At 34.8% G+C, this 26090-nt stretch overlaps 1 protein-coding gene across 1 annotated transcript in view; it reads right to left on the reverse strand.

Annotated features, from left to right (window-relative positions):
• Positions 1-7095: 7095 nt before the first annotated feature.
• Positions 7096-26090, reverse strand: part of LOC102808277 (serine protease 48-like) — a 29455-nt gene continuing 10460 nt past the window's right edge. Inside the window, exons 3-4 of the mRNA XM_078011724.2 lie at positions 7896-8252; positions 7096-7286 (exon numbers count right to left, since the gene is read on the reverse strand). Coding sequence (XP_077867850.2) covers positions 7144-7286; positions 7896-8252 — 500 coding nt within the window. The 3' untranslated portion in view covers positions 7096-7143. The remainder of the gene's footprint in view (positions 7287-7895; positions 8253-26090) is intronic.

Here is a 26090-nt window from a genome sequence, read left to right on the forward strand (position 1 = left end):
TTAATACATAGTCTATTACGTGATGTCGGCATACAGTTGTTCATAGAAATATTTAATACATAGTCTATTACGTGATGGCAGCATACAGTTGTTTACAAAAATATTTAATACATAGTCTATTACGTGATGTCGGCATGCAGTAGTTTACAGAAATATTTAATACATAGTCTATCACGTGATGTCGGCATGCAGTTGTTTACAGAAATATTTAATAGATAGTCTATTACGTGATGTCGGCATGCAGTTATTCATAGAAATATTTAATACATAGTCTATTACGTGATGGCAGCATACAGTTGTTTACATAAATATTTAATACATAGACAATTACGTGATGTCGGCATGCAGTTGTTCACAGAAATATTTAATACATAGTCTATCACGTGATGTCGGCATGCAGTTGTTTACAGAAATATTTAATTCATAGTCTATTACGTGATGTCGGCATACAGTTTTTCAGAGTAATATTTAATACACAGTCTATTATGTGATGTCGGCATACATTTGTTTACAGAAATATTTAATACATAGTCTATTACGTGATGTCGGCATACAGTTTTTCATAGAAATATTTAATACATAGTCTATTACGAGATGCCGGCATACAGTTGTTCATAGAAATATATAATACATAGTCTATTATGTGATGTCGGCATGCAGTTGTTTACAGAAATATTTAATACATAGTCTAGTACGTGATGTCGGCATACAGTTGTTCATAGAAATATTTAATACATAGTCTGTTACGTGATGTCGGCATACAGTTTTTCATAGAAATATGTAATACATAGTCTATTACGTGATGTCGGCATATAGTTTGTCAAAGAACTAGTTAATACATAGTCTATTACGTGATGTCGGCATACAGTTGTTCATTGAAATATTTAATACATAGTCTATTACGTGATCTCGACATACAGTTGTTAATAGAAATATTTAATAGATAGTCTATTACGTGATGTCGGCATGCAGTTGTTTACATAAATATTTAATACCTAGTCTATTACGTGATTTGCAGTTGTTTACATAAATATTTAATACATAGTCTATTACGTGATGTCGGCATACAGTTGTTCATAGAAATATTTAATAGATAGTCTATTACGTGATGTCGGCATGCAGTTATTCATAGAAATATTTAATACATAGTCTATTACGTGATGGCAGCATACAGTTGTTTACATAAATATTTAATACATAGTCTATTACGTGATGTCGGCATGCAGTTGTTTACAGAAATATTTAATACATAGTCTATCACGTGATGTCGGCATGCAGTTGTTTACAGAAATATTTAATACATAGTCTATTACGTGATGTCGGCATACAGTTTTTCAGAGTAATATTTAATACACAGTCTATTATGAGATGTCGGCATACATTTGTTTACAGAAATATTTAATACATAGTCTATTACGTGATGTCGTCATGCAGTTGTTTACATAAATATTTAATACCTAGTCTATTACGTGATTTGCAGTTGTTTACATAAATATTTAATACATAGTCTATTATGTGATGTCGGCATGCAGTTGTTTACAGAAATATTTAATACATAGTCTATTACCTGATGTCGGCATACAGTTGTTCATAGAAATATTTAATACATAGTCTATTACGTGATGTCGGCATACAGTTGTTCATAAAAATATTTAATAGATAGTCTATTACGTGATGTCGGCACGCATTTGTTCATGGCAGTATTTAATACATAGTCTATTACGTGATGGCAGCATAAAGTTGTTTACATAAATATTTAATACAGAGTCTATTACGTGATGTCGGCATGCAGTTGTTTACAGAAATATTTAATACATAGTCTATTACGTGATGGCAGCATAAAGTTGTTTACATAAATATTTAATACATAGTCTATTACGTGATGCCAGCATACAGTTGTGCATATAACTATTTAATACATAGTCTATTACGTGATGTCGGCATACAGTTTGTAATAGAAATATTTAATACATAGTCTATTACGTGATGTCGGCATGCAGTTGTTTACAGAAATATTTAATACATAGTCTATTATGCGATGTCGGCATGCAGTTGTTTACAGAAATATTTAATACATAGTCTATTACGTGATGTCGGCATACAGTTGTTCATAGAAATATTTAATACATAGTCTGTTACGTGATGTCGGCATACAGTTTTTCATAGAAATATGTAATACATAGTCTATTACGTGATGTTGGCATATTGTTTGTCAAAGAAATAGTTAATACATAGTCTATTACGTGATGTCGGCATACAGTTGTTCATAGAAATATTTAATACATAGTCTATTACGTGATCTCGACATACAGTTGTTAATAGAAATATTTAATAGATAGTCTATTACGTGATGTCGGCATGCAGTTGTTTACATAAATATTTAATACCTAGTCTATTACGTGATTTGCAGTTGTTTACATAAATATTTAATACATAGTCTATTACGTGATGTCGGCATGCAGTTGTTCATAGAAATATTTAATACATAGTCTATTACGTGATGTCGGCATACAGTTGTTCATAGAAATATTTAATAGATAGTCTATTACGTGATGTCGGCATGCAGTTATTCATAGAAATATTTAATACATAGTCTATTACGTGATGTCGGCATGCAGTTGTTTACAGAAATATTTAATACATAGTCTATCACGTGATGTCGGCATTCAGTTGTTTACATAAATATTTAATACATAGTCTATTACGAGATGCCGGCATACAGTTGTTCATAGAAATATTTAATACATAGTCTGTTACGTGATGTCGGCATACAGTTTTTCATAGAAATATGTAATGCATAGTCTATTACGTGATGTTGGCATATTGTTTGTCAAAGAAATTGTTAATACATAGTCTATTACGTGATGTCGGCATACAGTTGTTCATAGAAATATTTAATACATAGTCTATTACGTGATCTCGACATACAGTTGTTAATAGAAATATTTAATAGATAGTCTATTACGTGATGTCGGCATGCAGTTGTTTACATAAATATTTAATACCTAGTCTATTACGTGATTTGCAGTTGTTTACATAAATATTTAATACATAGTCTATTACGTGATGTCGGCATACAGTTGTTCATAGAAATATTTAATACATAGTCTATTACGTGATGTCGGCATACAGTTGTTCATAGAAATATTTAATAGATAGTCTATTACGTGATGTCGGCATGCAGTTATTCATAGAAATATTTAATACATAGTCTATTACGTGATGTCGGCATGCAGTTGTTTACAGAAATATTTAATACATAGTCTATCACGTGATGTCGGCATTCAGTTGTTTACATAAATATTTAATACATAGTCTATTACGTGATGCCGGCATACATTTGTGCATAGAAATATTTAATACATAGTCTATTACGTGATTTGGCATACAGTTTGTCATAGAAATATTTAATACATAGTCTATTACGTGATGTCGGTATACAGTTGTTCATAGAAATATTTAATACATAGTCTATTACGTGATGTCGGCATACAGTTGTTCATATAAATATTTAATATATAGTCTATTACGTGATGTCGGCATGCAGTTGTTTACAGAAATATTTAATACATAGTCTATTACGTGATGTCAGCATACAGTTTTTCATAGAAATATTTAATACATAGTCTATTACGTGATCTCGACATACAGTTGTTCATAGAAATATTTAATAGATAGTCTATTACGTGATGTCGGCATGCAGTTATTCATAGAAATATTTAATACATAGTCTATTACGTGATGGCAGCATACAGTTGTTTACATAAATATTTAATACATAGTATATTACGTGATGTCGGCATGCAGTTGTTCACAGAAATATTTAATACATAGTCTATCACGTGATGTCGGCATTCAGTTGTTTACATAAATATTTAATACATAGTCTATTACGTGATGCCGGCATACATTTGTGCATAGAAATATTTAATACATAGTCTATTACGTGATTTGGCATACAGTTTGTCATAGAAATATTTAATACATAGACTATTACGTGATGTCGGTATACAGTTGTTCATAGAAATATTTAATACATAGTCTATTACGTGATGTCGGCATACAGTTGTTCATAGAAATATTTAATATATAGTCTATTACGTGATGTCGGCATGCAGTTGTTTACAGAAATATTTAATACCTAGTCTATAACGTGATTTGCAGTTGTTTACATAAATATTTAATACATAGTCTATTACGTGATTTGCAGTTGTTTACATAAATATTTAATACATAGTCTATTACGTGTTGCCGGCATACAGTTTTTCATAGAAATACGTAATACACAGTCTATTACGTGATGTCGGCATACAGTTGTTCATAGAAATATTTAATAGATAGTCTATTACGTGATGTCGGCATACAGTTGTTTACAGAAATATTGAATACATAGTCTATTACGTGATGTCGGCATACATTTGTTTACAGAAATATTTAATACATAGTCTATTACGTGATGTTGGCATACAGTTGTTTACAGAAATATTGAATACATAGTCTATTACGTGATGTCGGCATACATTTGTTTACAGAAATATTTAATACATAGTCTATTACGTGATGTCGGCATACAGTTGTTCATAGAAATATGTAATACATAGTCTATTACGTGATGTCAGCAAACAGTTGTTTACAGAAATATTTAATACATAGTCTATTACGTGATGTCGGCATACAGTTTTTCATAGAAATATGTAAATACACAGTCTATTACGTGATGTCGGCATACAGTTGTTCACAGAAATATTTAACACATAGTCTACCATGAACTCTACTTTGGCCGAAACGTCCGCCCTTGTCGAAACTCTTGCCCGAAACATCCGCGGCCGAAACGTCCGTCCACCCATTTGAACAGGATGTCAATTCACTTGCACACGGCTATCAATCAGTAACTGTGATTTATGAATCATCGACTCATTATATCATTTTTAATTATTTCTCTATTTCATTGATCGTTATAGCTCAATGTTTAGAATGTTAAAACATGTTGAATCTTTTTATTTCAAATAGACGATCGATGGAATACACCTAGTTTATGAACAGTAAGCAAATAACACCGAATAAACGGCAAGGTAAAGATTATGTCTAATTATAGTAAATACGTACTGCGTGCGTGACTCGAACCGGTGCTCGCGTACGGCACCAAATCGCCTAGCTTCACGCCACTACACGTCTTCCCCTCGCCACCGCGCATCCCCAAAAAAGGATGCTTAATAACCGAGCTTATTACCTTGCCGTTTATTCGGTGTTATTTGCTTACTTTACTTCCTATGTCGACAGCAACTATGAAATTATTTCTCAGTACTTATTCACTGTTACAATGCTGTACCATTACTTCACCATCCTACTGCAGCCAGATCTGAAGGCCTTTGCCGCATTCTGGCCATGCTTTACAAAGAAATCTAAATGAACATAGAGATCGCGGAAAGTACCGTGACAATAGATGTCGGCACTTCAGTCGAATTTATCGACCACATTACAAGTGACTCTGATTGTGCAAGTCGCGCCCAGGCCAAACGCAAACGCATTGCTTAAACAGTTTTACTGATAAAACATTAGGCCAGAGGGACTGTCGCTGAAATTATGGTCGACATAGTCCATGTCCATCTTTCATAGTTGCCAAGACCAACACAACGACGTCTGACAATTACTGTACATGTCAATTAACATTTATAATAATTTATTTAAAAAAAAAACAAAGCAAAGGAAACAAGACATTGAATGACTGTTCCCTGGTCGTGACTAATTTATATTAAAATTGGTAAAAATAGTTTATAATGTCATAAATTGCATGATATTTCGATATTAAAAATATGTATATTTAAATATGTATTTTAGGTATGTTATAGGTCAATTAGAGAATTGTATTTATTTAATTAAAGCTACTACTGTATATATGTTTGAACATCCAAATAAATAATGGTTTTCTATTAATTTAATTCAAAGAAAACGGCGATACTATGAATGACTCTGGTGACATGTTTTAATTTTACACTTGTCACCGTACTATTAACAACAATTGATTTGAGAATTGATTTCCATTGCACAGCAGTCACTTTTCCGTCATTTGCACATACCAGTCTTTATCTGTCATCACCTCTACGGGGGCCCTTTTAGCACATATTTTAATGATATTTATGATAAAAACGTACTGACTGGCCTTTATATGTCTTGCATATTAATAATTCATCCATTTGTGAATAGTGTTCAGCATAAAATGTCGAAAACAAAACTCGTTTGCGAAAACTAGTTTAAAGCGGGAGGGAATTGAGTCCCAATCGACGATAACAACACACGCTAGAAAGAAACGCTTGTTGTAAACAATGACACGCAATGGCCATCTGACGCATGCGCAGGTGACGACTCCCCTCCCCCGCTTTAAGCTAATACTAACGACTTAGAACGAAAAGCTCACTTATATGTTCAAAATATATATATATGAAGGAACAGTTTGCCTATTTTTTTTTATTAAATTGACTAAAATATAAGAGTTATGCTTATTTGAAAATAGGGTTCGGTATCTTCTCCGGCGTTTGTAGGGGGTAGCGTTTACTAGTTTCACCGTATTTAATTTCATACCTCACTGAACGCTACTTCAATCTAGTGCAGGTAATAATAATTATATAGTAAATATCATATAGGAGAGGATCGTTGGGGCGCTCTAATTGACAACATTGCATTGTTGCCTAGTATTCTGTACTCAGACCGAATTCCGTGCGCAATTTTGCCAGAATAGGATTTGCCTGGTCTTTCAAACAGATGGCAATTATCCGAGTGCAATTTTACTGCATTTCCGTCAGCTAGAATTCTGTCAGCTACACCGACTGTTATTTGGGGCATACATTCTTGCCTGTGACTGTGTAGTTTTTTGCATTTTTTTTTCTTTCAATCCCTCAATCTCATCTAGTTGGTCACCAGTACAACTTAATGTGGAGTTGGTTGGATGATGAACATTATGAAGAATGTGCAAATCTTGGTTGAGATGGTTATTAAGTTATGGTTAATAATTCCATACCAATTATCATTCACTCAGTTCTGTAGATAACTGTGTTGGTAAAACAATCAAGATAATCCAGATTCAATATAACTATGGCCCTAACATTTTTTTGAGTATCAAGTTAGTTTTGCTTTACGAATTTTTTGTTAAAGTAGTACCAATCTTACCTCCTGTAGTATATTACGTGTGTCGAATTGTCTCTGTTCCCCAGTGTCACCCCATCCTAACACAGTACCATATGTGTTTGGTTGAAGCAACTGTTCAGCTTTTTCAACTGATGGCAGGCACACTACAATTATAAAACATATGTAACATAACATTTCTTGGTATTATTAATATAGAAATTATTCAGATGTTTAATGCCATATCTGATTAGAGAGGTGAGTAGTAAGTTTGACAAGAATGGATGAATATTGAATGACAAATTAATAAATGAGCAATGATATTTGTTATGTTTCTGTAGATTTAACTATCCGTTCTTATATCAATTTCAGTGATAATTTTTATTGATTTGATGATATTGTTTTAATATTGATATTGTAGTTAAAATATTCATATTTGAGTGAATACGATTAAAACACTTAAAAACACGTTTGACATGTTTGAATAATTAATAAAGTAATATCGCCGTATACATTTTACCTAAAGTGTGACTGATGTTACATCGCGCCCTATTTGATATTGGTCTCATGGCAATGCATTCAACCGGGATACAATAAACTATATTATCATACAATTATCTTTTGTATTTGCAACTTTATATTTCGATATTAACAAACCATTGAGTTTATTAGTTATTGAGTTTCTGGAATTGTTACCAAATATATAGAGTTGTCGACAAGTATTGCATAGATGTATATAGGTGACATGATAACATTTTACTGCGTATTTACTATACCTGGCTTGATCTTTTCTGTGAAAACAACATGTTCTGTCAATCGAATAAGAGCAATATCTGCATCAAACGCTAGATTATAATCAGGATGCACAATAATTTCGTCCACATTAATCCCACTTTTAACTATATCTAAATCGTGTTTTCCGAGGTAAACCGTTAGCGTACTTTCGTTGACACGTGAGACATTAATACAGGTCGCAGCTGTCACAACCCAATTTGTTGATATCAGAGCTCCTCCACAGAAATGCACGCGATTTCTCGTGTGATATAGCACAGCCATCCAGGGCCACTCTCCTATTGCTGCGTCTTGTCCACCGATTATTCTTTTAGGTCTTCTTCGTGCAATACCGCATTCTCCTAAAAACAAGACACTATATACTCAGTTACGAGCATTGTGAAGCTATTTAAATCCCAGGGGTCACTCTATATGCCGTTACTACCCCATGTGCGATCCAAATTTAGCGGGAAAGAACGGTGTTTTTCACCTTCTAAAGCGGGCCGGTGCGTGAGGTAAATAAGCCTCCTTTAAAATGCCAATGTCTGCAATAGGCCCCAAGGAATAAACTCAAAAGGTTGTTGCGCCCTCTGTAGGCCCCTCTTGCAACAACCACCCCCATACACCTAGGTCGGAATTGGCTGTCCCATAAAACAACGAATGAAACCAACAGGAGCTTGTTTGAGTTGATCAAACTCCACTTGAGTCAAAAAACGTCAGAGAATGCTCGCAATATATAAGGTAGGATGTTCTCAATATATGTCTGCAATAGAGGTGTTTTTTCTTCAATATGTAAGATCTAAGGTGTATTAAAATTACATTGCGTCCGCAATAGGGATATGATTTGCCAATATGCTGTCAGCCCTAGGGGCCTATTATGTTTTAGCATGCACATGGTGTAAGAGTTTAATATAGGGGTGACCCCACTGGAATTTAAATTCACCCTTCACGTATGCATAATTACACATGCAACAGCGTATGTATTATGTTATATGAAAATACATAACCAGCAAACAATCGACCAAACCAACTCATATGTCAAATCTGTTACGCAGTTATGCTTATTATTAAGCGCACATGTTTATGATTTCATTCTCACCTTGGCAAAGTCCATGGAGCACGCATATACGTACACACACAGACACATGTACAAACGAATACATTTCAAATATGTTACGCCACAAAGTAATTAAATTCATAGTTACAAGTGCGCTGTAAACAATAAGTAAAATTGAATGGTAATTAACAACATTTTAAAAAGTTCATCTTTATCAATGGGCGACAGGACGGGTTATTGAACACATACATTGAACGACGTAAAACATGGTACTTGTATTTGTCTTCTTCCTTTCCATTTGGACTTTTGAAGTCCAGCAGAACATCAGTTCCAGTAAGGTCTTTAATTATGATTTTGATACAGGAAATGTGGATCGCTGCTTTGAGTGTTAACACAGATTTTCTCCTTCGCGACCAAGGTACAAAATAGGCCATGATTTCATCTTTATCTTATTTTTATAACATATCTTTTACCATAATGAATTATTATCCAGGACTCTCCTAAGGAAAGGTCCTTTTCCAGTTTACAAAAAAGGCAGCTCTCGATTCCCCGCAAACCAGATTTCAAGAAAAAAGCCACTAGTAGGGTAGGCAACACAAATAAGTTTTAAAGAACCAATTCACTTGCCCTGTGTTTATTGGAGGTGTGGCTATGCTGATGAATCCTTATAATCACCTGTTTAGCCCAAGTTTACATAAATTCGTAGTTTATTCACAAGCTGATAGCACTAATACCCATAAGCATCAAAGTATATAACGGGTTAATCAGACTTGCTTCCACAGAGAACAGACGTGAGCTGCATAATGACAAGCTAATATAAACGTGTTACAAAGTGATGTGGCATTGACCATTTCTTTGAATTACATTTATTTCAACAATGTTCTCGCTAACGAGAGGGCACCCACGGAACTTACACTGGACAGGGGGTTATTTAACTGCTAGTACGGGGTAGACAAGACAATAGCATTGGAAATGAAATACATACACCAAAATACCGAGTTAAAGTTCCTGGCTTTAGTACCTCTCAACATAATTACAAGAAATAAAGCACAGAAAAATACAATGAATAAAGTCACTAATATATGGGATTGCTTAGGGAAGTGTGCATTGATGATAATTCACAGTTTCAGGATGTAATAATAGACGACAGTCAATGGATTCTGCAACACATCAACGAAGAAATACAGAAGTCTTGCTTGCAGGGGAACGCTGGTATTTTGGAGGGCGTCGATGAAAGCAGGAGATCGCAGAGTAGTTCATACAAGTCTCACAGAATGATGGTTGAATCCTGTATTTTTGATTCACAATATCACAGTAGCTACACACAGGATACTAAGTTGAAAAGATGGACCTAAAATGTCCTCAGTCTGTCAAACTTATAGGCATGATTCAGTGACACCACCTGGGTTTCCATATGAGCCAATCAGAATGTGACTTTGCTAGCAGCTGTGTCAGGTAGGCAACTCAGTAGATCATAAATCTTTTTTGTTATTCAAATAACAGCAAAGCCGGTAGATTTCAACTATCCTTCCAGAGTTGAAAACAAGTATGACCTGTCAATCACTTTTATGACAGTTATCACACGGCAATGCACACCGTTTCTTCCCATGATTCCATGCACACTTCCATTTGCAGAGTTTTAAGTTAAAATATAAAAAACCTAGAATAAAGGATGCGGACAATGGCATTCATCTGAAATGCACAATTGACGTATCGTATCAATTTGCCACCCTTTTATCGTTTAACTTCGACACCACGAAGATGGCCACGATGCACGTCTGCTTATGATGCTGTCAAGCTCGCTACGGTCAACAATAAAAAATAGTCAATGCTCAGCGTTTATACTTTCACTCGCATAAATGATGCTACTAATATGTGGCAATAGTAAGATAATAAATTTAAGACGATGCATTACTGCGTGCGAAAACCTGATGACCACACCACTTGTAACGCAAAATAAAACTGACTAATTTACATTTCCTCATGTGAACGAGGCTGGTCAGACAAGGAAAGTCGGAACTTGTATTGTCTAAAATAAATAGTTTTAGTCATTTGTTCACCTACTGTGGGCCGGAGCATGGGTACACATTTACAGCACGATTTTGACATTTTTCCTAAACAACTGTAAAAGAGCCACGAAGAAGCCAGTAAATTAATTAATTCGTACCGAGTCACATGTAACATTATTGGTTCGTCATCGGCAACTCTAAAAATCGTCTGGTTCGAGTCTCATTCCTGTTCCATTTACCATCATATGCTGCGCTATTTCCGGGATACACTCTTTATTACCAAGTAACAGTAAACAATACTAAACACAGTATTCATTTCATTGAAACACGACTAGGGGTATTTCTGGCTCGTACTCTCTGTGGCAACTTTTTAAATTTCCGGACAAAATTTTCATTTTCTTCGTTGAATCCGCTATGTGATAATGAGAAAAGCATGACACAACATGTTTCAGCGGCTTAACGTCACGTGACGTGATTGACAGCAGTTAATTATTCAATGTTAGTAGCGCGTCTCTTTTCCCGGTTTCTGTTTTTGACATTTATCGGACAAAATCTCAACTGGTACACTATTTATTGTCATAAATGTTAACGGCTGTGATATCCACAGTCACAAACATCCACTTTGGCACGACATAATCGATTTGTAAGTTTGAGAAAACACATCTTTACCGGAGCTTGGCTGGAGCTGTTTACTATAGCGTGACTTTCAAGCAAATAATCCATATTGTCTAGAAGCGTATTTATAGTATACCTGGGCCTTTAACATATCATTGTTATCATTTAGCGACAGAAAAGTGTTCCTGGCATTTTTAGATAGGACTAGGAATTTCATAATTTAAACAAACAAAAAAACAAGGCAGCTATCGATTTCTCGCGAACCAGATTTTAACAATATTACACCAGTAGGGTAGGCATCGTAAATAAGTCTCTACTGCAGATCTCCGTTATTTGTGTGAGAGGTGAAATGTACCAACACCTGAAGTCGTTTTTTTCTTTTCATGCAGTGACAGCAGATCTCATAAGTTTTCCTGCCAGAATAAATTGTTAAGACAGGACTAAAAATCTATCAGTTCTGCCTTTCTCTAAATTATAAAGTAGTTTGTATATGTGTGAACAACTGGAATTAACGTTATTGACTAACATTATCATTCACGTTTTGTCAATTGCAATTACAAAATTTATGTGAATTTTGCGTGATTTGAAACTTCCAAGCGCAAAGACATACGTTTATATACGTAAACTATCTTGGTGCGTACACAGAAATTTATTCCAATATATTTACATTCTCACCTCCACATTAGCAACATCAATTGACCATTTGAGAAATACATTGGTTGTTTTGGTAATTGGTAATTGATTTATCTCAAAACTACACAATGTATTTATAGCCTGTACAATACAATTATAGACTGTAGTAGAAAACTTCCCATTCATATTCTTTATATAAGTGAATATAATTGTACTTCGGGTGGATTATTTCATCCCCGATGTGGAACCACATTTAGCCATATATATGTAGCTGAGCACCCATTATTCGCTTCTCATCATTTTGCTCTTGTGACTTTATCGAAATTGTAATGTATTTTTTTTTGCTTCCACACTAATAATACTTTTAGTATCAAAGGTATATATGATCATTTTGTGAAATATGATAAAAAATATTGATAAAATATAAGTTAATTGAAATGTAATCAAGTTAATTAATTTTAATATAAATGGTGCATAAACCTCAGAAGGATTCCTCTAACATTCCAATTTTGAAATATGTAAATTTGAACCCACGTTCTACTCCAGGACTCTATTGAATTAACTTGTGTTCTGAGGACTATATTAGATGAACTTTTAATGTAGTTGCAATATGATTAAAAACGTTAAAGTAAGAGTAAAATGTTACTCTTTATATGGTTGCGATTTATTTAAACTCAATTAAATTGCAATTCTAAATAAAGAAGTAGAAATAACATCAAACATAATGTGACTTAACAATTTAATTTAATATAACGCGTAGCATACCTTACTTAATATATATATTATAGCAAAAACAGTGAGGGTCGTCACTTTGTAGGTGTGTTGTCATTTGGTAGGTGTGATATTAAATGGAAGTCGTCACAACGTTTATTAGACAAACACATAAACTCACACACACAAACACAATTTTGTGGTCAACATGTTTATATTTCATATGACATTCGTTAATTTGAGTGAGAGGGCTTTAGTTAATATTTAACTAACTGACCGATGCTTTAGTAAGGTGTTGTTCTTTGTTTTGGAAAAGAGTAATGATTGCGCGCCGACATGACATTGGCAGATCACAACCTCAAAAACTTCATTGTACACATTAGTTCTTCACCATTATACAGTATTCATTATCTTGAGGGAGATCGTGATTGAAACACCAGACGGCGTTACGAATTGTACAAAGTGGAAATCACTGGGATGGTTTATCTTCAGAATTTAAACACCTAATGGCTTTTAAGCGAGTCCCGAAACCCGTGGATATTACACGTTGGAGCTGAATAACTATACATCACAAGAGGGCTGAAAATAACCAGTGGTTGATATTCAGATACAATTGACAAGATTTGTGATTTATTAATGTATGATACAGCATATAGTTGAACAAAATTAAAGTTGTTTTTTAACAAATAGCACAGACTAAAAACTGACATCAAAAGAGTATACAAGACATATAGTATAACCAAGGTTATATCGATGATAATGGGAATATGACCCTTGAATTTATTTAAAATCATAATAACATAAAACTGAACAATCAATTCTTGATAACTTCCCATCTGGTTTGGTTAGGATCCCTCGTTTTGAATTCAGGGTGTATTAGGAGGCCTTCTCGTTGGTACTGTCAGCTTCTGGACATTGTTTTTCATATGAAGGTACTTCTCCGTATTCTGACGTTTTCTCTGCTCTGACATTTTCTTTATTTTTGACGATAGTGCATAATGGGGCGCATCAACAAACTTAAATCAGGACAGAAAGCTGTCGAATTTTCAACAAATGTTCTTGAGTTTAAAGAATTCTCAGAAAACATAACAAAACTGTTGAAACCTTGCCCATCTCTTACTACCGAATATTACTCTAAGCTATACATTTGGGGAGGGGGTCGATATTTTGATGTTCTGCTTCCATTGATTTTGTTAGTTTTCCCTAGAATTGTGGTTGATCACTGTGTCCTTCATAACAAGGTATTGTGGTAATGCTTGCATATTATTACTGTTTACGCCATATTGTTCTAATATGTCAAAAATAATCACAAGAAACTCATGGGCATCATTTTCCACAAGAGGATTACATAATTCTGTATTTTCAATGTATTTCTCTATAAGTAGCCATGCTGCATTATTAGAACTGTTGTTACCCAAATACATCTGGATTATAAATGATTCCCATTCAATATAACAAACAAAATGGTGTTTTATTTTGTCTGTCTGCATTGATGGGTTTTTGATTTGGCAAGAATGTAGCTTGCAAATGCTGGAGTGTGTATTAATACTTGTGTATTAACATTTTGATAACAAGGCCAAGGTTTTGTAAACCAGCACCAGGGAGTCCATTTATGACATCTGTCGATCCAATCAGTACTCACAATATTCTTTTGATACAGGTGAAACTGATTTAATAATTGCATTACATTTGAAGATATTTCACTTTGATTTGTTAGTCTGTCAAGTTTGTTCATTAGTTGGTTCATAAAATTATCAACTTCAGGAGTAACAACATCTAACTCTACATGATTACCTGACTGAAGAAATATTTTACTATTTACTTCAAGGTTTTGTTGTTTACTGTACTGTTGAGACTGTGACACATATGCTCTTATTTTCTGCATCTATTTTATTTTGTTCGCCTTTTAGTCTAAAACTCTTTTTCTTAAGTCGATGCATTTTAAATAATGATAATATTGGAAGAAGACATAAATGACACAGACCACAATATTTAAAAATTAAATACTCATGTTAAAATAATGTATAGAACATCTGCAAACAATTTAATTAATGTGTACTCCATGTGAGTACAACTCATCATGAAGAATTTCCCTTAATCTGATAACTTTCATTGAGCCAGGTTCAAAATCTCAGAGTACACAAGTGCAACCAAGTAAACCTTGATAACCTTTAATAACAACTTGACTTCTTTGTTAATTCAGATCTTTGTATATTACCAGGACCTGGGTTTGTTTCATTAATACAACTATAATTCCCATCAAAATGTAGCCCTGACTAGTTTCCACTGATATTGGTAATGGTACGACCAATCTGTCACCGATTATGATCAAGATTGACCAGGTCATGACATCACTAAAAACCCTAGCATTACAATCTAAGATAATTATTTATTCTGAGCATGCTCAGTTGCTCTGTCAGTGCAGTAGGGAGAGTAATTTTGGATGAAAATCTTGAAAAAGACCCACATAAGATTTTCTGATCTGGAAAAAAAAATAGTGGCATATTCGGCAGTTGTTCATCAACCTGCTAAGTTTCATTGATATCTGCTGCAGAATTTCTGAGAAAATGTTAGAGACGTCACAAACGAAAAATTTGCAATAAGAATTATTGCAAAACGCCTATCAGACGATTAATGACACTTATGTAATTGTGCAAAGTTAACTTAATGGTCTGGTCTGCTCAGTTACAAACTACTACATATGCCAACTTAGTATAGTATAATTATCTTACGTGACTTAATAGGATATAACTGATTGTACAGTACCAACTATACAAAACTTTTTGCACTTAGTTTGTAATTCACTGAACAATGAGGACTACTAATGAGTACAACTGCTTACAGTGGAATACTATCTTATAATGTTTAACCACAGTGGTCTTGAATATTAACCTTGACTAATTACCATACAATGACTTCTCACAAAGATCAAATATTAACTAAAGTATAAATAGAAGGCATTTTCTAATAATGAACTCCAGATGGCCCCGATTATAATAAGATGGAAAAACATACTCAAGTCACACAATGGAATTGGAATGACACACATAGTTGTACAAAATAAACCCAATGTGGCTATTTGAGAAGATTACTGCTCACATATAAACTCACAAATGTGTTTGAAAATAAATTTTGAACAGATCTAATTACCATACAGTGACTTCACACAAAGGTTATATATTAACTAAAGTAAAACCAAAGGCATCTTTCTATAATGAACTTAAGATGGCACTGGTTTCAATAGGATGAAAATGTATACATACTCACACAACAATGGAACATTCCAAAGGATTTCGAAACAACTATTACACCATGGATTTTCTCGTTAAATCCTGATACAGATTAGGATTAAATTTCAAAACTTAAAATTACTTCTCTTTAACTAAAAAACAATTACATTTTAACTTAAAAAATAATTACTAATGTAAAGTTCACCAATATTGAGCTTAGTTATCCTTACACATTTGTTTATACCGTATATAAATTTTAAACTGATCGGGTAAAAATTACTCGCGTTATGGCGCCCACAAGCGAAAACCAATCAGTAGCCATCTCTCATTAATTATGCTAGCAAAATACACCAACTTCGAACTTAGCCATCTTTCCATGTTTGTTTATAACATATATACATTTGAACCGATCGTGTGAAAATTACTTGAGTTATCACACACACAAGTAACGCCAACAATAACGCCCAAATCTTTCCCTTACTATACCTTTTCCTTCGTTTACAGTACACTACAGGCAAGGCAATGATAATGACTGATTTAAATCATTACATGAATTTAAAATAACGATTGATCGATAATGATAAAGTATAAATAATAGTAGTGTAAATAATCGTTCCTTTGACAGTGTGGGCTTGGTCGTGTCCTCCTCAGCAGTAGGTGTTGGTAGCTTAACCGTTGTCAAGATAGTCTGAAAATTTCAGCTTCTACCCAGTGAGTACTGCTACGGCATCATTGATGCATCACTGGGCTCTGGGCGGTAGTTGAACTCGTCTCGGATTCTCCGTTTGAGACGCGATTTAAAGCACTGCAGAGCATCAGCCTGCGTAGAATTTCTCAGCTTGTTTAATCGTGTGATGTGATTTGCTGATTCAACAGGGCTGAACAAATAGCACAGCAGGCGATGTGTGAGGGTGATAGTTGTTCTTCTCGGTGAGAACGAAACAGCTGGGTTAATCTGATGTACTCAATAAATGTATAAACAAGTTCATACTTTTCACTACAGAAAGGACAATGTTTTTCAATTTGGATTTCAGTAGAAAGCCTCCTGTGAGATAGGCCCCGTGCAAGAGGCGCCACTGAAGATACCCATCTTTTGTGGTTATTGGTGTGATGTTGCTGTCAGTATAGACGGGTTGATGTGCATTCTGTAGTGAAAGAATGTCTGCCCAGATGTTTTTGTCGACCTCGTGTTTTGATATTTTATTTGTGCATACTATAATTTAATAGATGGAACCTTTTATGGGACTGTATGGTGGACAGTTTAAGAGCGTGTCATTGTGATCATCCCTGTACAGTAGTTCTAAACAGTAGGGGTTTTCTGTGACTTTGGTGCTACTACTATTTTGATTATTTATAATTTCTTTGAATTTTACAGGGATTGCCTTATAGAGCAATGTTAAGAAGCTTTTTGGAATAGATTAGTATTTTGCCCTGTAGTTCATCACAGTCTAGTAATGTGTCGATTGACACCAGGTCACCAATTATAGTGACTCCAGCCTCACGAAAATGTGTGAAAGTAATTGATTTATTATGGATTGGATGTAGTATTGATTGTATGGTTCCTCACGGGCTTCATCATACGTTGTTGGTAAATATTTTGTTATTGAAGTAAAGGAAGTTTTCAGTAACCTGCAATAATATTCAGGTGTATTTTGAAAAGAGACATCTGTAATGAATAACTGCTGTATTTCAGGTTGGTTACTTTACTAAGAAAAAGACTTGCGAAGGTGAAACAATGATGATTGAAACTGAGGTTCAGGTATCCTTGGATGTATTGTATATGAAACGAGGCAATACGTGATGGGAGGTGAATAAGACCCTGTCCAGGTAGACTATTTCAGTGGGAACCAATGCCGATTCTGCCAAAATAAATTGCTGTATTTAGTTGTTTATATTCTTAGGTGAACAAACACGCGTATGTATGATTGTGAAGGCAACCAGTTGATTGAATATGAGAGTGCGCCCTCTGTAAGTCATATTTGGAAAACTACTCAAGTTTAAACTTTATTTTTCCCACAGTATCGTACCAGTTACTAACCTCATATTTGGGATTATTGCCAAGTACTTTCAAGCCTACATTGTGCCAGTTGATGTTTAGGGGTTTTCAGTCCTGGTCTTTCAACTACCAGCCCAGAGACGTCGTGATGTGGCATAATTAACACGTGAATTGCAGGCACTTTTATAAATAGTTAGCCAGTCCCGCAGTCTATTGAAATCACCATTTCCCACATTTCCAGAAAGTAACTGATGTCATCAGCGTATGCAGCGAGTGTTTTTGAGCTGCATTGGGAAGTATTAGACGATGTATACAACTTTCCGTTCAAGTTTTATGTAATATGGGCTCAGTAGCAGCGAGCGACCATGGAGTATGCCACGCATAAAGGGAAGTGGTGAGGTGAGGGAACTGTTAACATGAATGAGACATTCGGTTTGTGTGTAGATTAGTTTTATATATTTGATGAAAACCTCACCAAACCCAAATGCCTGTAGTGTTTTCAGAAGGTGCTCATTGTGTACACGGTCGAAGGCCTTTTCTGCCCAATGTGATGTTGTTGTTGTTTGCATACGTGATGACATAACGCACTAGATTTATATTTGTCTGCCAGAGATACAATAACTCTAGTCAGTGTGAATGATGTTACGAAGTGCAAGTTCTAATCTAAGGGAAAGTGCCTTTGCGAGATGTTATAATCGGCACAAAATTGACTTACAGGACGGCAATTTTTCAACAAGTTTGTATTTCCTTTTTTGGAAAGAAAGTTATAATAGCTTGTATACTAGAGAATGGAAGTTCACGAGATGATATTTATGCTAGGAAAACCTGGAAATAGTCATTGCCAAAGGTTGGCCAACAGTGTTTGTAAAATTCCGCTGGGAGACCATCTATTCCTGGAGATTTGCCAGTGGCAATGCATTTGACTGCTGATGTTAGTTCTTCATAGGTTAGTTCGGCCACACAGTTACTTTTCAGGGTTTTATCACGTTAGGGAGGTTTGCATGTAGTTTTTGTTGGCAGGCAAGTGATACAGGGTTGGGTGAGTATGAGTAGAATTTTCTTGTGATCTGTCTCATTTGACTGGGTGTATTAGTGATGGTACTATCTTGTTTTTCTAGTTGTAACATTATTTTCCTATTCTCTCTTTGTGTTCCGATGTTAAAATAATGATGGTGCATTATTCTCATTAACACATTGTACCGGAACAGTATTGCTGCTCTCTTGACCTCAAGTTTTCGAGTAGAGTTCTTTTTTCATTAAGTTAGTTGATCAGAATGGGGTCCAATTGTACTTCCTGTCAAAGAGAACTGATTTTATTTAACATACAATGTTTATTTTGTTTGTTGTCAGTGCAGAGCTTAGGAGTAAATTGTTTGGTTAATACTTTTATTTTCAGTTTACCTATATCCCACCATATTTGGATATTTTTTGAAGCGCTCTCTCTCTTCTCTTTTTTAGATTTGTATAAGAAGTGAAAGAAAGATGGAGTGTAACAGGGCAGTGGTCAGAAAAATTTAAATGAAGCTGAATGAAAGGAGATTTGATTCGGGTAAGTAGAAACTTTGTAATATAAAATGTGTCAATGCGAGATTGACATTCTTGTCTACTCCAAGTGTATTGTTTTGCAGTAGAGTTATGATTGCACCAATTATCAACTAGCTTGAACAGCAACATATATTTTAAAGTAGATTGGATGAAGGTAAGTGTGTTTCTGGGCTGTTTGTCCTGTAATTTTCAGAATTTAGAGTACAATTGAAATCGCCTCCAATGAAAACTGGGTCATTATTCAAATTGTTGAGAGCACTTTTAAGATACTTTGATACCTCCTAAAGGAATCTCGATATCCGTATGTATTCCAAGTAACTCCTGAAAAACAACAAATATTAAGCATAGAATGTAGACAAAATAGTACAAAGAGCTCTTCATTCTCAATACCATAAATACGTTATTTATCTTCGTAGTTTACTCGTACTACTACTTAGTAATTGTCAAGTACTTCATCGCTGTGTTTGCTCTAAGATCCAGATTGTTATTTGTTTACTTTTATATAGTGTTTAGCAATTCTTTGTATTCTTATTGTTCCTTTCCTTGGAAAGTCAGTGCTTTGCGTATGGGATTGAGTGAGCGTGTAAGAACTCTTAAATCGGGGCAGAACTGTGTGGCATGTTCAATGATCCTTTTTGAGTTATAATAGCTCTCTATAAAGGCTCTGACTGGAAATGTTCTTTCTTTTTCATCTGGGAACACCTGGGAAACATCAGACATATCAGAGGCAAGTGACTCGACCTCGCTATGTCGTCAGGCTGATATTCAAAGACATGGCGTTTTTTGTCAAAAACGTCAATTGATTCGTCAGGAGGGCAACACGAAACACAGGGTTCTCCAGAAAGCCCAGAGAAATAACGAGGGGTTGAACCCTCTTCTAACCAGTACAGATATAACCAGACATTAACATCAACAGACATTAAAATATCATGATCAGTAGTCAAACAATCAGATTGTGTATCAGTTTCATTGCTGTGGTTGAAGTCATTCACATAAGAATCAGCATTACGCGTGTCACTTTTATTGTTGCAATTGCGTCATTTGCATCACAATTAACAGTATACGTGTGAGTGTTGCCGATTTGTTTTTGATCGGTGTTACTGACAATATTATCAGTTTTATTTTTGTTTGACATGTTTTTTAGGTTTATCGTTTTCTCCTTATTAGTAGTATCATCTAAATCTTATTTCTCCTGCAATGTTATAGAGATCTCCATATTAGCGCAAACATTGTTTGTAATAGTTACGAGAATGAAGTGCATGGATTGTGGTAGAACGCGTGGTACAACGAGGCGACATTCAACTGTGCATAAAATGTAAACAAAATGAACAATGAAGAGAAATGATCTGAGACTACACAGCTTGACAAGATTGTGAAAACACTAGCTGTGAATACAGCAAAGGTAGACAAGTTAACTACACTAGAAACCAGTATTAATGATCTTCAAGCTTGCGTGAGTTATGTGAGTAATTTTTCAAAGATAAAATGACGGCACTGAGGGAAAAGAACAAATAGCTCAAAACAAGATTGACAAAAAAACAAGATTCACTCAGCGACCTGCAACAATATACATATACCCGAATCGGAAAACGAAAAAAAACAGATGAAATTGTTTTCTAGGTAGCGACCGCAGTAGGTATGTATATTTTACCCCCCCTCCCGATATTGACATTTCACACAAACTTCCACGCAGATCAACCCGTCAGAATCAAGAACCAGCACCAAGTATAGTCAAATTCACCAGGCACACAATTAGAAAGGAATTATATGCTTCAAGAAAACAATTAAGAAACAAAACTACCAAATATATGGCATTACTCGGACATAACACTATTTTCATTAATGAAAACCTCACGCCAGCAAACAAATCAACAACGCAAAGCAAAGCAACGGAAGTACATATGGACACAGAATTGCAATATACTTGTAAGGAAAACGTCATACGTATTTCAAAGATTCATGACATCGAACGCATTGCATAACAAGTACAACCATGTTGTACAGCCATACACCAAGCCATCCATCCACCTCGCAATGAATTACCAACAATCAATTATAACAGTTAAACTTTTCAAAACAGTCAACTTCTTTTTTGCATCTGAATATTAGATACCTCACAAAGGATTTTGATGATTTCGTTTCCTTTCTCAGTATTTTAAACCACCCACCTTTATTTATGGGTATTACAGAAACCTGGTTAAACTCCACCTCAAACCCTATTCTTTATAGTACCCCTTCTAATAATTTGATTACTTGTGATCGGGATAACTCACAGGGCGGGGGAGTAGCACTGTATATTGTATGCTCTATGAACGTCACACGTATTAACACAATCAAAATCGTTCACTCAGAATCAATATTTGTTGAGACGCTCATTAATAACAAATAAACTAATCATAGGTGTGAGTTACCGTAAACCCAACACCTCCTGTCTTGAATTCCTTGACAGTTTGGAGGTATGTTTCCATCATTTGTCTGCATTGTTTAACCCTTGGTGACGTGAACATTGATACGTCCAGAGATTCGGTATCTGCCAATAATTACCTTACACTTCTAAATTCATACAATTTCTCCCAGATAATTACTACCCAACCAGATTAACAAATAACAATCATTGACAACTTACTCGCAAATATCACATATTACTTTATTGACAGTGGCACTATTTCATCGAATATTTCCGACAACTATCCATTCATTGGTAGTATACAACAGTTCAAACACGTTTTAAAACAGACACTACATTTATGATATGTGATTTCAACATTTACATCCAACATGATTTCTTGGCCGATTTGAGTGCGGCACCATGACAACAAGTGTACAATTGTTTAGATCCCAATCAAGCTTATTCCAACCTTTATGACATTTTTCATGGTATATCATTAAAGAATATATACAGGTAAATGTAAATGAAAAAAAAACAACAGTCCCCGCAAACCTTGGATATGTAAAGCTCTAATTAAATCAATTCATACATAATACAACCTATTTAGTAAAATGAAGAAACACCCACAAAACACTGAACTCAAAAATAAATATAAAACGTATAGAAACACGTTGACAAAACTCAAGTCAACTCCTCAAGCCAATGAAATTCTAAATAAAACTGTAACGAAAAGAGCCTGCATTGCGCTGCGCTAAACAAAACAATAAGTGATAGTTTAGACATTGCAGATAGTTTGAACTCGTATTTCACCAACATTGAACCGAATCTCGCTGCCAATATCACTTGCCCAGCACACAATTTTAGAAAATATTTAAGCGAAAATGTCCAGAGCTTTTTTATTCGTCCTGTTTTCAAACGAGATGTTTTAAATAAAATTAAGTCACTAAATCCCCTTAAGGTAGCGAGACTATTATTTGTGTTGAAAATTACGATTTTCACATTTATTTATTAATTGATGAAATGCACTATAAACTTTCATATGATAAAGTCAACATAACATAGAATGTCATGTAAGTTGGTTAAAATGTATATTTTCTGAAGGGAAGCAAGGCAGCCTCAGTAGTGTTTTCCAAAATCAACAACACAGGTTTAATCTGTGTGCCTATATGTTTCAAAGATAAACTCAAGACAAAGCAATGTTAGGATGTGTTATCAGTAGCTATCTGACACACAATGAGTGTTTCCAAACATTCGAGTGGTTTGTCTCCGCCCCTGTTTGTTTCACAGATTAGTCATTTGCATATGAATGTGTCAGACACAAGGTCACACAGCCACTGAAAAAAATCATTGATTTTGGTGTTTTCATATGCCGAATTTATCCAATTATAGCTATCCAATTCCTTTATTGTTTTGGTTTCCAATAGCCTTACACATTTGGATGCCCCTACACATGGTAAAACAGACCTTGATGGGAAAACAAATTGATTGTGCCGATAAACAAGCTTGAAAATCTTTGCTGTGACTTCATGGACGTTTTCTAGGAGTTTATGTTTTTCAAAATACAAGGTCTTTAACAAAAAATAACGTATACTTATTGTCGTCGGATTAACACCAAATTTTCACAGCTTTAAGGTGACAATGAGAGGAATTTGAATGTGTCCAGACAAACTATTTCATCGATTATTTACCAACGAGTTGTGGTTTGAGTTGGGGGCAATGTGACTAAAACAGTAATTGAAATTCAGCACACTATTTTTTAAAACGCGTTGCTTGAATAAAACTGGCCAGACACATTCAATTTACCAAACTATTGACAACTAGGAAAAGTGAAAAAAAATACTTCTTATCGCCAGCATAAATGCGTAATTATTTTTTTTTACAGAAAAAGTAATTTTTCACCTTTGATTGAGTAACGCGTCGTAGAATGCAGATACGGGCATGCAAAATACACTTGTGAAAAGCTTGAAGTCTGGCGATTCTAAAAATATATACTTTGCCGGGTCCATTTGTAGTCATTTAGTCACAATTAGAAGATGAAAACAAGTATGCAAATAATAGTCCCGCTACCTTAAGTCGCCTGGACATGAACATATTCACCCCAAATAAGTTATCCATGCTGTAGACGTCATCTCAAGATCGCACAAATTACCCCGATCTTCAGAAAAGGTTCGATAACAAATGTTAGTAATTATCGTCCAATTTCCATTTTCCAGTTTTTGCCAAATTATTGAATCGCTTGTAAATAAACAATTTATTGACTATTAAGAAAAAAACATACAATGATAAACACTCAATTTGGTTTTCGTAAAAGAAAACACAGTCCCAAGCTTGCTCTTGCATACTCGCTCTCAGACATAGCTGCAAACAGTGATAATGGATTCAAAGTTTGATCAGTTCATTATTGAAGATAAAGTTTAAAAAGAAGACGTAGTGCGATATAAAAATATAGTTCATAAGTGTTGTTCATATGGTAAAATTTACAGGTAGTCGTTACGTTATTGTATCAGCGAACAGAAGACGGTCGTCTACTACGTCAGCGATGTCGCTGTTTTCGCAGAACTTCATCTTGAACTTTTCAATGGAGTTATGCAGTAGGTGAAACTTGAATTCAGGCGTTATTCTTCTCCTTACTCTTGTTTTGAAGCACTGTAGTACAGCGGTTGGCTCCATTTCTTTTAACTAGTTATACCGTGTGATGTGATGGGCTACTTTAGCGGTATTTAGCAGGTAGCATAGTAGTCGATATACAGATTAAGTACGGTTTTTGTCTGGGTGGGCCAAGGCAGTACCAGTGAATAGAAATATGATATATTTAAAGCAATACTGAGATTACATCATTGAGTGCATTAAACAAATGTAGCAGCCTAGGGCACTCTAGAAAAATGTGCAACAAATCATCTTTATCATTGCAGTATGGACATTTGTCAGAATTACGAATGTAGGATTTTCGTGATAGAGTGAACCCTTTTCAAGTTTATATAAAGAATAATTTAATGGCACTGCCTGGTCATCAGATTTATATATAATCGTCCGGCTTAGGTCCGCCATTAAGAGAATGTTTCCATTCTAACGGAATTGCTCTTTTTACCACATCAAGAGTCATATTTAAAATTCGCTTGAATATATTGGCACAAGCTCGTGAATGTATTCGGTTCTAACCAGCCACTGTCATCAACCAAGTCTCCAATCTTTGTAATTCCGGCTTATTTGAAGTGCACCAGTTCTAATGGTGCTATTTGTAAATGATGCAAAATGAGCAGGTTTTGAAAAAGGGGTTCAGATCTTGGTAAAAGTGTCTGGCCTACAATTCTGACTATTGGTACTGAATTCCATATGCATTCGGGTATCAGTGGTAATTTCTGGAGGGATAATTACAAATATTTGTTTGTCATAATTAATTTGTTGTATCTGTTGCAGGTAATAATTAGTGAGAGTGAAGCAGGGGTGGTTAAGACCGGAGTACAAATATTGTTGAATGTAATTTAGGCGGTAACAAGATATGCGAGTATGGAGGTCAATCATTTTTTGGCCACCCTTCCTGACTGTTAGATAAACAATTTATTTATCATTCCAAAAAAAGTTTAGAAACAGCTCATCAGTGATTTTGTTGGGCGGACATAAGAAAACAAATTTATTTATCAAGGGTGCAAATCTTTTCCCACCATTAACGTTTGGCTTTGATATTGTTGACCACGTCTATCCAGGTTTATCGCTGAATTATTTCCAATATACACGCCGAGAACCTTTAAACCTTCAATATTCCAGCTATTATTAAGTGGTGTATCCGTGCGCGATTTCCAGCTACCAACCCATAGACCCTGGGAATTGATATAGTTTATGCAAGCATTACTTGCATTTTCATAAACTCTTAACCAGTGACTTAAAAAAGCTAATGTCACCAGCGTATGCTGAAAGGAGAATTCGCTTATCACTGGAGTTTTGTATTTTAATACTTTGAATTTGACTAGTTCTTATTAGTCCCCGTTCGGACGAATTCCGAAAACGGGGACCTATA

Source organism: Saccoglossus kowalevskii, chromosome 12 (assembly GCF_978046115.1).
Source record: "Saccoglossus kowalevskii chromosome 12, keSacKowa6.1, whole genome shotgun sequence".
NCBI lineage: Eukaryota > Metazoa > Hemichordata > Enteropneusta > Harrimaniidae > Saccoglossus > Saccoglossus kowalevskii.